Source organism: Oryzias latipes, chromosome 14 (genome assembly GCF_053564925.1).
Source record: "Oryzias latipes strain Hd-rR chromosome 14, Olatipes_Hd-rR_3.1".
Taxonomy (NCBI): Eukaryota; Metazoa; Chordata; class Actinopteri; order Beloniformes; family Adrianichthyidae; genus Oryzias; species Oryzias latipes.
The window spans coordinates 2,678,893-2,690,707 of record NC_136250.1 but is presented as its reverse complement, the minus strand read 5'-3'; the positions used below and the strand labels follow the sequence as shown (position 1 = coordinate 2,690,707).

The 11,815-nt window shown below is 46.7% G+C and overlaps 1 protein-coding gene across 1 annotated transcript; it reads right to left on the bottom strand.

Moving 5' to 3' along the window:
• Positions 1-6,566: 6,566 nt before the first annotated feature.
• dlb (deltaB) lies at positions 6,567-11,483 on the bottom strand. Its single transcript, XM_004076030.5, has 7 exons — positions 11,231-11,483; positions 10,914-11,153; positions 10,730-10,787; positions 10,399-10,656; positions 8,992-9,353; positions 8,625-8,841; positions 6,567-7,961 (listed from the first exon to the last, which is right to left on the bottom strand). Exons 1-7 carry the CDS (start codon positions 11,279-11,281, stop codon positions 7,252-7,254), a joined length of 1,896 nt encoding a protein of 631 aa, XP_004076078.1. The 5' UTR covers positions 11,282-11,483; the 3' UTR covers positions 6,567-7,251.
• Between the last annotated feature and the right edge of the window lie 332 nt (positions 11,484-11,815).

Genomic DNA, 11,815 nt, shown 5'->3' with positions numbered 1-11,815 from the left:
TATAGACGTAAGAAATGAGGTTGAATAAATGTAACTCAATTACCTGTTACCAATTGAATTAATTCATTTAAGTTGGATAATATATATATATATATATATATATATATATATATATATATATATATATATATATATATATATATATATATATATATATATATATATATATATATATATATATATATATATATACACACACGCCCCTGTCACCCTCCGCGGGTGGTTTCTCCTCCAAGCTGGGGTCCTCTACCAGAGGCCTGGGAGCTTGAGGGTCCTGCGCAGTATCTTAGCTGTTCCTAGCACTGCGCTTTTCTGGACTGAGAGGTCTGAGGTCTTTCCAGGTATCTGTTGTAGCCACTCCTCCAGCTTGGGGGTTACTGCCCCGAGTGCTCCAATTACCACAGGCACCACTGTCACCTTCACTTTCCAGGCTTTCTCCAGTTCTTCTCTGAGTCCCTGGTATTTCTCCAGTTTCTCATTTTCCTTCTTCCTGATGTTCCCATCGCTTGGAAGTCCCTCAGGATCTTTGCCCTCTACCACCTTCTGAGGTGTTTCCCATTTTGACCTTGGGGTTTCCAGTTCATATTCTGCACACATGTTCCTGTATATTATTCCAGCCACTTGATTGTGGCACTCCATGTATGCTTTACCTGCCAGCATCTTACACCCTGCAGTTATGTGCTGGATTGTTTCAGGCGCCTCTTTGCACAGCCTACACCTTGGGTCTTGTCTGGTGTGGTAGATCTGCACCTTGGGTCTTGTCTGGTGTGTTAGATCTACACCTTGGGACTTGTCTGGTGTGGTAGATCTACACCTTGGGTCTTGTCTGGAGTGGTAGATCTGCACCTTGGGTCTTGTCTGGTGTGTTAGATCTACACCTTGGGTCTTGTCTGGTGTGGTAGATCTACACCTTGGGTCTTGTCTGGTGTGGTAGATCTACACCTTGGGTCTTGTCTGGTGTGGTAGATCTACACCTTGGGTCTTGTCTGGTGTGGTAGATCAACACCTTGGGTCTTGTCTGGTGTGGTAGATCTACACCTTGGGTCTTGTCTGGTGTGGTAGATCTGAGCCTCTATGGCTCTGGTGCTCAGGGCTTGTTCCTGAGCTGCCAGTATGAGCGCTTCAGTGCTGTCCTGTAGGCCAGCCCTTTCTAGCCACTGGTAGGACTTCTTGATATATAATATATATATATATATATATATATATATATATATATATATATATATATATATATATATATATATATATATATATATATATATATATATATATATATATATATATATATATATATATATATATATATATATATATATATATATATATATGCTGTCCAGTTCTTCACGTATGAAGAACTGGACAGCACCGGGCCCTGACATGATACATGCCTACTGGCTAAAGAAGCTTACCGCACTCCACGAGCGCCTGGCAGCACAAATTAACCAGCTGCTAAGAGATGGAACTCACCCCGAATGGCTAACGGAAGGGCGAACGATGCTGATCCAGAAGGATCCCTCAAAGGGTGCAGTCCCATCCAACTACCGACCAATAACCTGTCTGTCCACAACATGGAAGCTCATGTCAGGCATCATTGCAACCAAGATAAACAGGCACATGGATCAATTCATGAGTAACACACAGAAAGGCATTGGTAGAGACTCCAGAGGAGCCAAACACCAACTCCTGGTCGACAGAACAGTCGCCCAAGACTGCAAGTCACGACACACCAACCTGTGCACAGCCTGGATTGATTACAAGAAGGCCTATGACTCAATGCCACACACATGGATCACTGAATGCTTGGAGCTGTACACCATCAACAGGACTCTAAGAGCCTTCATAGGAAACTCGATGAAGCTGTGGAAAACCACCCTTGAAGCCAATGGGAAGCCACTTGCACAAATATCCATCAAATGTGGGATATACCAAGGTGATGCTCTGTCCCCACTGCTGTTCTGCGTAGGTCTGAACCCCCTCAGCCAAATAATCAACAATACTGGCTATGGATACCGACTCAGAAATGGGGCCAACATCAGTCACATCCTCTACATGGATGACATTTTAAGCTATATGCTAAGAGCAAGCGTGACATTGACTCCCTGATCCACACCACCAGGATCTACAGTACTGCCATTGGGATGTCATTCGGGCTCGAGAAATGCAGCCGGATGGTGACAAAGAGAGGCAAGGTAGTCCACACAGGAGGGGTTTCACTCCCAGAAGGAACAATAGCAGACATCGAGGACAGTTACAAGTACCTTGGAATTCCACAGGCAAATGGCAACCTGGAGAAATCCTACCATTGGCTAGAAAGGGCTGGCCTACAGGACAGTACTGAAGCGCTCATCCTGGCAGCTCAGGAACAAGCCCTGAGCACCAGAGCAATAGAGGCTCAGATCTACCACACCAGACAAGACCCAAGGTGTAGGCTGTGCAAAGAGGCCCCTGAAACAATCCAGCACATAACTGCAGGATGTAAGATGCTGGCAGGTAAAGCATACATGGAGCGCCACAATCAAGTGGCTGGAATAATATACAGGAACATGTGTGCAGAATATGAACTGGAAACCCCAAGGTCAAAATGGAAAACACCTCCGAAGGTGGTAGAGAATGAGAGGGCAAAGATCCTGTGGGACTTCCAGATCCAGACTGATAGGATGGTAATAGCGAACCAACCAGACATTGTAGTGGTGGATAAAGAACAGAGGAAAGCCGTTGTGGTGGATGTGGCAGTACCAAGCGATGGGAACATCAGGAAGAAGGAAAATGAGAAACTGGAGAAATACCAGGGACTCAGAGAAGAACTGAAAAAAGCATGGAAAGTGAAGGTGACAGTGGTGCCTGTGGTAATTGGAGCACTCGGGGCAGTAACCCCCAAGCTGGAGGAGTGGCTACAACAGATACCTGGAAAGACCTCAGACCTCTCAGTCCAGAAAAGCGCAGTGCTAGAAACAGCTAAGATACTGCAGGACCCTCAAGCTCCCAAGCCTCTGGTATATATATATATATATATATATATATATATATATATATATATATATATATATATATATATATATATATATATATATATATATATATATATATGTATATATATATATATATATATATATATATACATATATATATATATATTATATATATATATATAAAACGCCCCTCTCACCCGTGGTTCTTTATCCACCACTACAATGTCTGGTTGGTTCGCCATTACCATCCTATCAGTCTGGATCTGGAATGGCTGCCAGGATGAGTGCTTCAGTGCTGTCCTGTAGGCCAGCCCTTTCTAGCCATTGGTAGGACTTTTTGATATCAGCCACTTCAGTTATGGTCCGGTGGTACATCCCATGCAGGGGTTTGTCCTCCAATGAGGATCTGTCCTCCATCACTATATCCTCTGCTCTCCATTGCCTGAGACATTCACTGAGCACACTGTCAGTTGGGGCCTTGAGCTTGATGTACTCATGCATCTTGGATGTTTCATCCTGGATAGTGGCTTCTACGCTCACTAGTCCTCGGCCTCCTTCCTTGCGGCTAGCATACAGTCTCAGTGTGCTGGATTTGGGATGGAACCCTCCGTGCATAGTAAGGAGCTTTCGTGTTTTAACATCCGTGGTCTGTATCTCTTCCTTTGGCCATCTTATTATTCCTGCAGGGTATCTGATAACTGGCAGTGCGTAGCTGTTTATTGCCCGGGTCTTATTTTTGCCATTGAGCTGGCTTCTCAGGACTTGCCTTACTCGTTGGAGGTATTTAGCTGTTGCAGCTTTCCTTGTTGCCTGCTCCAGGTTGCCATTTGCCTGCGGAATTCCAAGGTACTTGTAACTGTCCTCAATGTCTGCTATTGTTCCTTCTGGGAGTGAAACCCCTCCTGTGTGGACTACCTTGCCTCTCTTTGTCACCATCCGGCTGCATTTCTCGAGCCCGAATGACATCCCAATGTCAGTACTGTAGATCCTGGTGGTGTGGATCAGGGAGACAATGTCACGCTCGCTCTTAGCATATAGCTTGATGTCATCCATGTAGAGGAGGTGACTGATGTTGGCCCCATTTCTGAGTCGGTATCCATAGCCAGTCTTGGTGATTATTTGACTGAGGGCGTTCAGACCGATGAAGAACAGCAGTGGGGACAGAGCATCACCTTGGTATATCCCACACTTGATGGACACTTGTGCAAGTGGCTTCCCATTGGCTTCAAGGGTGGTTTTCCACAGCTTCATTGTGTTTCCTATGAAGGCTCTTAGAGTCCTGTTGATGGTGTACAGCTCCAAGCATTCAGTGATCCATGTGTGTGGCATTGAGTCATAGGCCTTCTTGTAATCAATCCAGGCTGTGCACAGGTTGGTGTGTCGTGACTTGCAGTCTTGGGCGACTGTTCTGTCGACCAGGAGTTGGTGTTTGGCTCCTCTGGAGTCTCTACCAATGCCCTTCTGTGTGTTACTCATGAATTGATCCATGTGCCCATTTATCTTGTTTGCAATGATGCCTGACATGAGCTTCCATGTTGTGGAGAGACAGGTTATTGGCCTGTAGTTGGATGGGACTGCATCCTTTGAGGGATCCTTCTGGATCAGGATCGTTCACCCTTCTGTTAGCCATTCGGGGTGAGTCCCATCTCTTAGCAGCTGGTTAATTTGTGCTGCCAGGCGCTCGTGGAGTGCGGTAAGCTTCCTTAGCCAGTAGGCATGTATCATGTCAGGGCCCGGTGCTGTCCAGTTCTTCATACCTGAGACTCTTTCTTGGATGTCTGCCACTGTGATGGATACTGGATTCTGTTCAGGGAGGTTGCTATGTTCTTTTCTCAGAGAGACCAGCCACTGGGCATTGCTGTTATGTGCTGTCTCTTTCTCCCATATACTTTTCCAGTACTGTTCAGTTTCTAGCCTTGGTGGGTCTGCTCGGCTGTTTTGACCCTGCCACTGAGCGTACACTTTTGCAGGTTGAGTTGCGAAGAGCCTGTTTGTTCAGATGTGAGAACAAGGTTCTGTTAGAATATATATGTATATATATATAAATACATATGTGTGTGTGTGTGTCACAATGAAAATAAGATCAGAAACTCTTGTGTTTACTTTGTTCTTTTTCTCCAAGCAAAAACTTTTTTTTTTTTGCAGCTGATGCAGCCATATTACTTTTTGATGGACGTATAATCTTCATCCGCCGTCATTAAAACCTCAGACTCCGTCTCACTGAAGTATAGCGCCCCCCTTGGTGGTGTCCAGCTTTTATCAAAAACCTCATTCTCCATCTGTGGTGCCTCAACCAACCCTCTGCTTGTTCCTTCCATGGTGATAATAGCCAAATTAAATGAGTCTTAACTGAGAGTATTATTGGCTTTTCACACCTCACACCTGTCAGGACTGGAGATTTGTTGAGGTGCCAAACCCCAGAATGGCTTAGTGACAGAAATAGTGACAGAAAAGCCAAGTGAAACCATGACAAAAGTAAAAACATCAGAAAACAGTGAAAAAGGCTCTGAAAGGGATAAATAGCTGTTAAAAGTGCTGGAGGTAATGAACAGAAACAGCTGGTTGATTGGAAACTGACATTAGTGTGCTGTGACCAGCTCAGTGGCAGCGTGTCCGCTCGGAGACTGCAAGGTCATGCGTTCAAATCCAGGCCACACAGCTCATGCCTTTGTCTGCAGCTCACTGCTCAAATGTGGAGAACACACCTGTGGGATAGAGAACTATTAGGACTTTAACTTTGACTAAAGACAAACAGAAAATACTAAAAAACAATCCATGATGCTGCCATGTTTACACCTGAGGACCAGAACTGATGATTCACATCCACTAGAGGGCAGAAGTGCTCTGCAAACACCAAACCTTTCATTTACTGTCTGTATGGATCAATAAAATAACAAAGTATATGCCACAAAACTTTATCATTCACAGAACACCCACCCCCTCAGACACACAAAATGCTGTGAATCACTGACACTCATCTAAAGTCACAAAAGAGGCTGAAATCTCAGTGACAGCGATCGTCTCTATGTGACCCTGTGACCCCAAAAAGGATTGAGCCGGTTCAGGAAATGGACGGATGGATGTTCGCCCAAAGATGAATAACAGGTGAAAGGAAGAAGCTCCCAGGATTTTTCAGGGTTTCACTAATGTCTAAGTGCAGTTCTGTTGACTTTGGTGGAACCTGTTATTCCAAAGCTTATTTTGTGAGTATTATGAGTACATTTCAGAAAATATGGTAAAACTGTGAGTTCTCAGAAGAGCAGAGTGTTCTATTACTACATTAGACAGTTTTCTTTTGTATGTTAATGTGTCTCACATTACATGTGCTTGAATGTTTTTGAAGACTGTCCCAAAGACGATGATGCCAAACTGGATCCTCTTTGAATAACTTGTCATCGTCCAGATAATTGCCTTTTTATTTTCAGGTTTTCAGGCGAATGTTTTTAAAAACTTTAAATTAGGGCTTACAGGAGGGAGTCACTGCGAGACTGCTGGATGATGAAACACTGCTGGTGTTTCATCATCCAAAAGTGTCTGAAGAGGTTTTACAGGGTGGAAATAGTCAAATGACTGAAGCTCATGGAGCAGAAACCCAGATTCACACAAGAGAGAGGTTTTTATTCCACATCACAGGCAAAACATGAAAACTGCAATAAAAGAATGAAAATATGTATTTAAAGTCAAACTTTGGCATGAACACAAAATGGCACAAAATCGCTCAGAAGGTAGACGTAAAATACAGCGATGGCAGACTTTTCCTGATAAAGCACATTCGTCCTTAAATCCCAGCACGCAACATCTTTGGGACATTCCACGCATCCACACACTCAGCATCATATAAATATATCTGTACATCTGTGTCAGTCAAGGTGACGGCAAAGACAGCCTTTCAAATAAATAAATAATATAAACAATAAAAAATGATGGTGCGAACAATAAGGAAATAATGGTCAAAGGAAGATTGAAAAGCAAAACAATAAGCGTTGCCTTAAAAAACTACTGGAACATTTTTTAAATAAACTAACCAAATAATGCAATAATTTGGGGGAAATGGTCCTTACTGATACTTCCTGTTTTTGGTTTGTGTTGTAGGTCCCGTCAGCAGTGGGTGGTCGTATTGTTTCTTTGGAACTAAAACATGACATGCATTTTTTGAGTGATCTTTAAAACCCTCTGAGTCATTTGTCCAATGGGGGCTTTCTCCATCAGTCGATGTGATCGCTCCTCCCTTCAGGAGAGAAAGCCAGCAAGTGCTGAAATATTTCATTTTGTCCTTCCCATCTCATCTGAGTCCTGCTCCGGAGCCCAGCATGGCCTCCTCCCTCCACATGTAGTCCTGACGGTCAGCCCTGCTCTCCACCGGGTTGTGTCTGAACCCAGACCTGCTGTCGGGGCAGAGGGAGAGGCTGAGGCGGGCGGTGCTGTTGCTGATCTTAAACGGACCGTTGGGAAACAGGAAAGCTTCTCTCTCGCTGCCCCCTAGATTGTTGACGGTCTCCAAGTCGTTGTAAACGGCAATGTCGCTCAGCTGCTTTCTTCCATCCATCCTCCTCTTCCTCCTCCGTAGGAAAAGGATGGCTGCGATCAGAACCAGGACCAGGATGGCCAGAAAGCAGGACACTGTGACGGTGGTCGAGGAGGACTGGGGGGCTTGGCGCAGAGCGGGCTTGAAACTGGGCTGTAGTGTGAACTCACAGCTGGGGCCCATAAAGCCTTTAGGGCACTGGCAGACAGGTCCAGTGAAGTGGGTGAAGCAGGTGCCTCCATTCTGGCAGGGACGGGCGCCACACGCGTCTGAGCGCACGCTGCAGTTCTTGCCAGTGTAGCCCAGCGTGCAGGAGCAGGTGTAGTCATTCACACCATCCTGGCAGGTTCCAGCATTCTGGCAGGGACTGGAGGCACAGTCGTCGACGTTGACCTGGCAGTTGGCACCGCTGAAGCCTGCCTGACAACGGCACAGAATGCCGTGGCCCAGATCCAGACACTGACCACCTGCAGGAGGAAGAAAGACCCAGCTCAGCACAGTGGCACATAGTCACTAAATGTCTGGCACTAATCTCATGGTGTGGAAGAGCTGTTTTACACTCAGAAAGTCCTGTGGAGTCTGTTTTAGGTGCAGCAAATGTGGATGAACATCTCTCTTTCATTGGTTTGGTTTCACACATGGCACACTCTGAGAAAAGCCTAGACTGAGGAGAACCAGACCACCTGGAGGAATCAAGCGGTTCTCACAGCACAGCTGCTTGTTTGGGGGGAAAATTCCCTGATTGAAAAACCCCTGCACCATCACTACCCCAAGTTTACCCACAAGACTTTCTCAGTTTTGGTCTTTTTAAGGTCTGTAGTTATAACAAAGCTTCTGTTACTTCCTCTGCTGAGTCCACATCAGCATTCACACTGAGGTGAACTACAGCAGAGTTCAGCTGTGAGTGGTTCTGGAGCAGACAAGAGTTGGCATGATCCCCCAAGTCAGGGGAACTTTCACAGCTGCTAAAAATACAGCTGACTCTTGGAGGGAACGTACTGAATCAGACCAGGACCAAACATACCAGAGGTGATGTGCATCCACCCACTCACTGAAAAAAACAAACAACAAAATGCTTTTGCTCTTCTGCCATGAGGTGGCGCCAGAGCAACAGCCTTAGTTCCACTAACCGTTTAGGCAGGGCCTGTTGCTGCAGCGGTCCAGCTTCTTCTCACAGTTGGAGCCCGTGTAGCTTGGGGGGCAGCGGCAGGTGTAGCCTCCTGTCATCGTCTCCACACAGGTGCCGCCGTTGAAGCAGGGGCCGTCCGCACAAGTCATGGCAATGATTTCGCAGTTTTTACCGTAGAAGCCCTGAGGGCAGGTGCAGGAGTAGTCGTTCTCCAGATCCTGCATGGAGGGAGAGTGTTCAGGTCACCCACAGGTCAACCACAGCATCATTACCACTCTGCCCTTTTTTCATATCCAATGAATTTAGGTGTTGTACTTTCTGATTAAATGTGATGTGTTCCTGGGCCCTTACACCAAACCAACACTCACGTTGCAGCTGCCTCCATTCTTGCAGGGGTTGCTGTCGCACTCGTTGGTTTCCAGCTCACAGTTAGTTCCTCCAAAGCCGGGCCGGCAGGTGCAGGTGTAGCTGCCCTGCCCCGTGTTGGAGCACGTGGCACCATTGGCGCACGGCTTGTGGTTGGTGCAGTAGTTCAGGTCCTGATCACAGAAGAGGCCCCCCCACCCCTCCTGACAGTTACACTGCCACGGCTGGCCGCACGTCCCATGGAGGCAGCCTGGGTAGCGGACGCACTCGGTGCAGGAGGGGCCCTGCCAGCCCATACGACATGTACAGCCCCCTGGGGCCTCGCAGTAGCCGTTCCTTTCGCTGCAGTCCGCCGAGCAGATGGCTGGAGAACAGAAGGAGGGGAGGGGGTGTGATTACAATAACCACGCCTGCATGTACACAACACACACACACACACACACACACACAAGGACCTCCAGTCTGAGGCAGCTCTGTTCCAGACTTCACTGTTAGTTAAGTATTAAGCCAAGCAGCTGGCAGGCACGCTGCCGAAAAAAAGGCTTTCTTTTATCTCACATTACACACACACACTCACACAAACAATAGCCCACCCAAATCACCCTGAACGATGTTTGTGAGCAGGAGCCATAACTCTTTCAGTGTGGGGGAACAAAAGACAGAAGCAGCACCACAGATTGGCTTTAGAGAAGACTGAACCACATCAACAGGTTCACTCCATGATCCTACGTGTGAGCAGAAAAGGTTTTACTAAAGACATGACGCTTCTTTTGACAACACAAGAAAACTTTAGTCACAAATCCAGTCTGGGAGAGGCAGCAGACTGTCTCTCCTGCTCCTGTTCCTTTGTCAGCTACACATGTTTAAGGTTATTTTCACTCTTTAGGTCTCATCAATACCCACTTTTTGGACCAAGAGTCTTGAAAGTCGACATGTCATGATCATACTTCCAAAGAGTCAGACATTTTTGTAACGTTTTCATGAAATTTGCAGGATTTTTGCAAACTTTCCTTTATTCTACAAAACACATGTGGGAGGGGGATTGAACGACACTTCTCCTAATTGTTGAGTCACACAGAGGCAAATGAAGACTACAACCAATGTCCAACAATGATCCAAAACAGAGAAGTCAGATATTTGTGTTCTTTTTCAGACTTTAGCTGATCTGAGATCAGACTTTTCTGCAGCGTTTCAGGTCATTCCCATTCTGTTTACATTTCCACAACCTTTTGAAATATTTGAAATACATATTTGTATTAAAAAACATTAAGTCACATGCAAGTGAGTGCTGTAAGTTTGACTATTAAGCAGAAGGATGTTTGAACGGGCCGCTTGAGCAGGTGAACGCTGCGCGCGCACAGTGAAAGTTGCGCATCTTTGGGTCTGGGGTGCAGAAAGGGCAGACTCACGCTCAGAGCAGTAGTTTCCCTTCCAGCCCTCCAGGCAGACGCGGCTGCCCTCCTCGTCGCAGGTGTAGTGGCCCAGCGTGTCGTCCCTCGGCCTGCAGTAATCTGCGCAGCCGTCTCCAAAGTAGTACTCGTCACAGAAGACGTGGTAGGAGTAGCGCAGTTCACTCTGCTCACCAAAGTGCACGTCCTGGGACCAGTCCTCGCCGATCGCGAGTCTCCTCCTGGTCGCCAGACGGCTCACTAAGTTGTTCTGATTGTCTGCAGAGAAGAGAGAGGGTCACGACCAGAGGAAAACGTTTGTCAGAGAGCGCGAGGCGGATTTGGGGTGTACCTGTGTATTCTGTCGGTGATTCTGCGTTCCACGCTTCGATGATCAACGAAAACGTCCCCTTAGAGAAACACAAGCATAATAAATGAGTTTGGTCCTGTCCTCCCATTTGTTTCTAACTTATCTGAAGGAGGATGAGTCCAAAAAAAGCAGACGTGTGTGGTTTCTGTTGGGGTCTTGCTTTTACCGGCCATTTGAAGTGGAAAGGCACTCTGATGGGGGCGCTGCTGGAGATCGACGTGTGGTCGGCCCTGATGACGTTGGTGTGCCCGGTGCCGAAGGTGCACGGCGGCTCCGCGGAGATCACATCCTCGGGGTGTTTGAGGCAAATCCGGAAGAATATGTGGCAGTCTCTGTGTCTTCTGCAGATGCGCTGCGCGGTGTGGAAAGAGTGGATCTTCAGCTCAAACATGCCGGAGGAGAAAACCTGCAGAATCAAAATTCAGACCATCAAGCACCAGCGCCTCAACACCAAGTGGAAACGACCGAGCGGAAACAACTTACTGCATGTGCTGAGGCCAAAACCAGGAGACATGTCAGAGGTAGGTGTGCCATTTCTTTTTAGCGTTTCGGGTGTCCTCATTCGCAGCGTGCAAAAATCCCTGAACTAAAAAAGTTACTGACGATGAATTCTTTAAAAAAGTTCTTAAAAGTTTATCATCCCTCTTTACTGTTGTCTGTTGTTCTTTTGGAGTCCTCTAAATCCTCTTGTTTGTGCGCTTTTGGGGTCGGGGGCAGGGAGGCACTGACTATTCTGGTGCGTAAAGGCGCACGGAGGTTTTATACCCTCCGCTCCGCGTCACGGGCAGGGGAGGGGGGAGGGGGGCGTCAGACCTCGGGGACCAGCCTGAGGTCTGCTTGGGGAATTGAGATAACCCACATTACATCTGGAGCAAGTTTTTAGGAATATGCATGAGAAGCTGGCGCGTGGCAGATTTAGTCACAGACACGCAGAGATGTGCGCATGCGCAGAGTTGTTTCGTTTTCATGTGCTTTAGGTAGATTTTTGAATGTTGATTGTATTTTCTATTGTCTTGTCGTTGAGGCGATAACCTCGAGTACGGAGGAGAGTAATTTTGAAAGTTTGTT

What these genes read in the sequence shown, in the direction of transcription:
- dlb (XM_004076030.5), bottom strand. Translation starts at nt 11,281, where the DNA reads ATGGCACACCTACCTCTGACATGTCTCCTGGTTTTGGCCTCAGCACAT. An exon ending in GGGAAACTACTGCTCTGAGC is followed by an intron (nt 9,354 to 10,398) that starts GTGAGTCTGCCC and finishes TCTGTTCTCCAG; the next exon opens with CCATCTGCTCGGCGGACTGC. An exon ending in CAACAGGCCCTGCCTAAACG is followed by an intron (nt 7,962 to 8,624) that starts GTTAGTGGAACT and finishes TTCCTCCTGCAG; the next exon opens with GTGGTCAGTGTCTGGATCTG.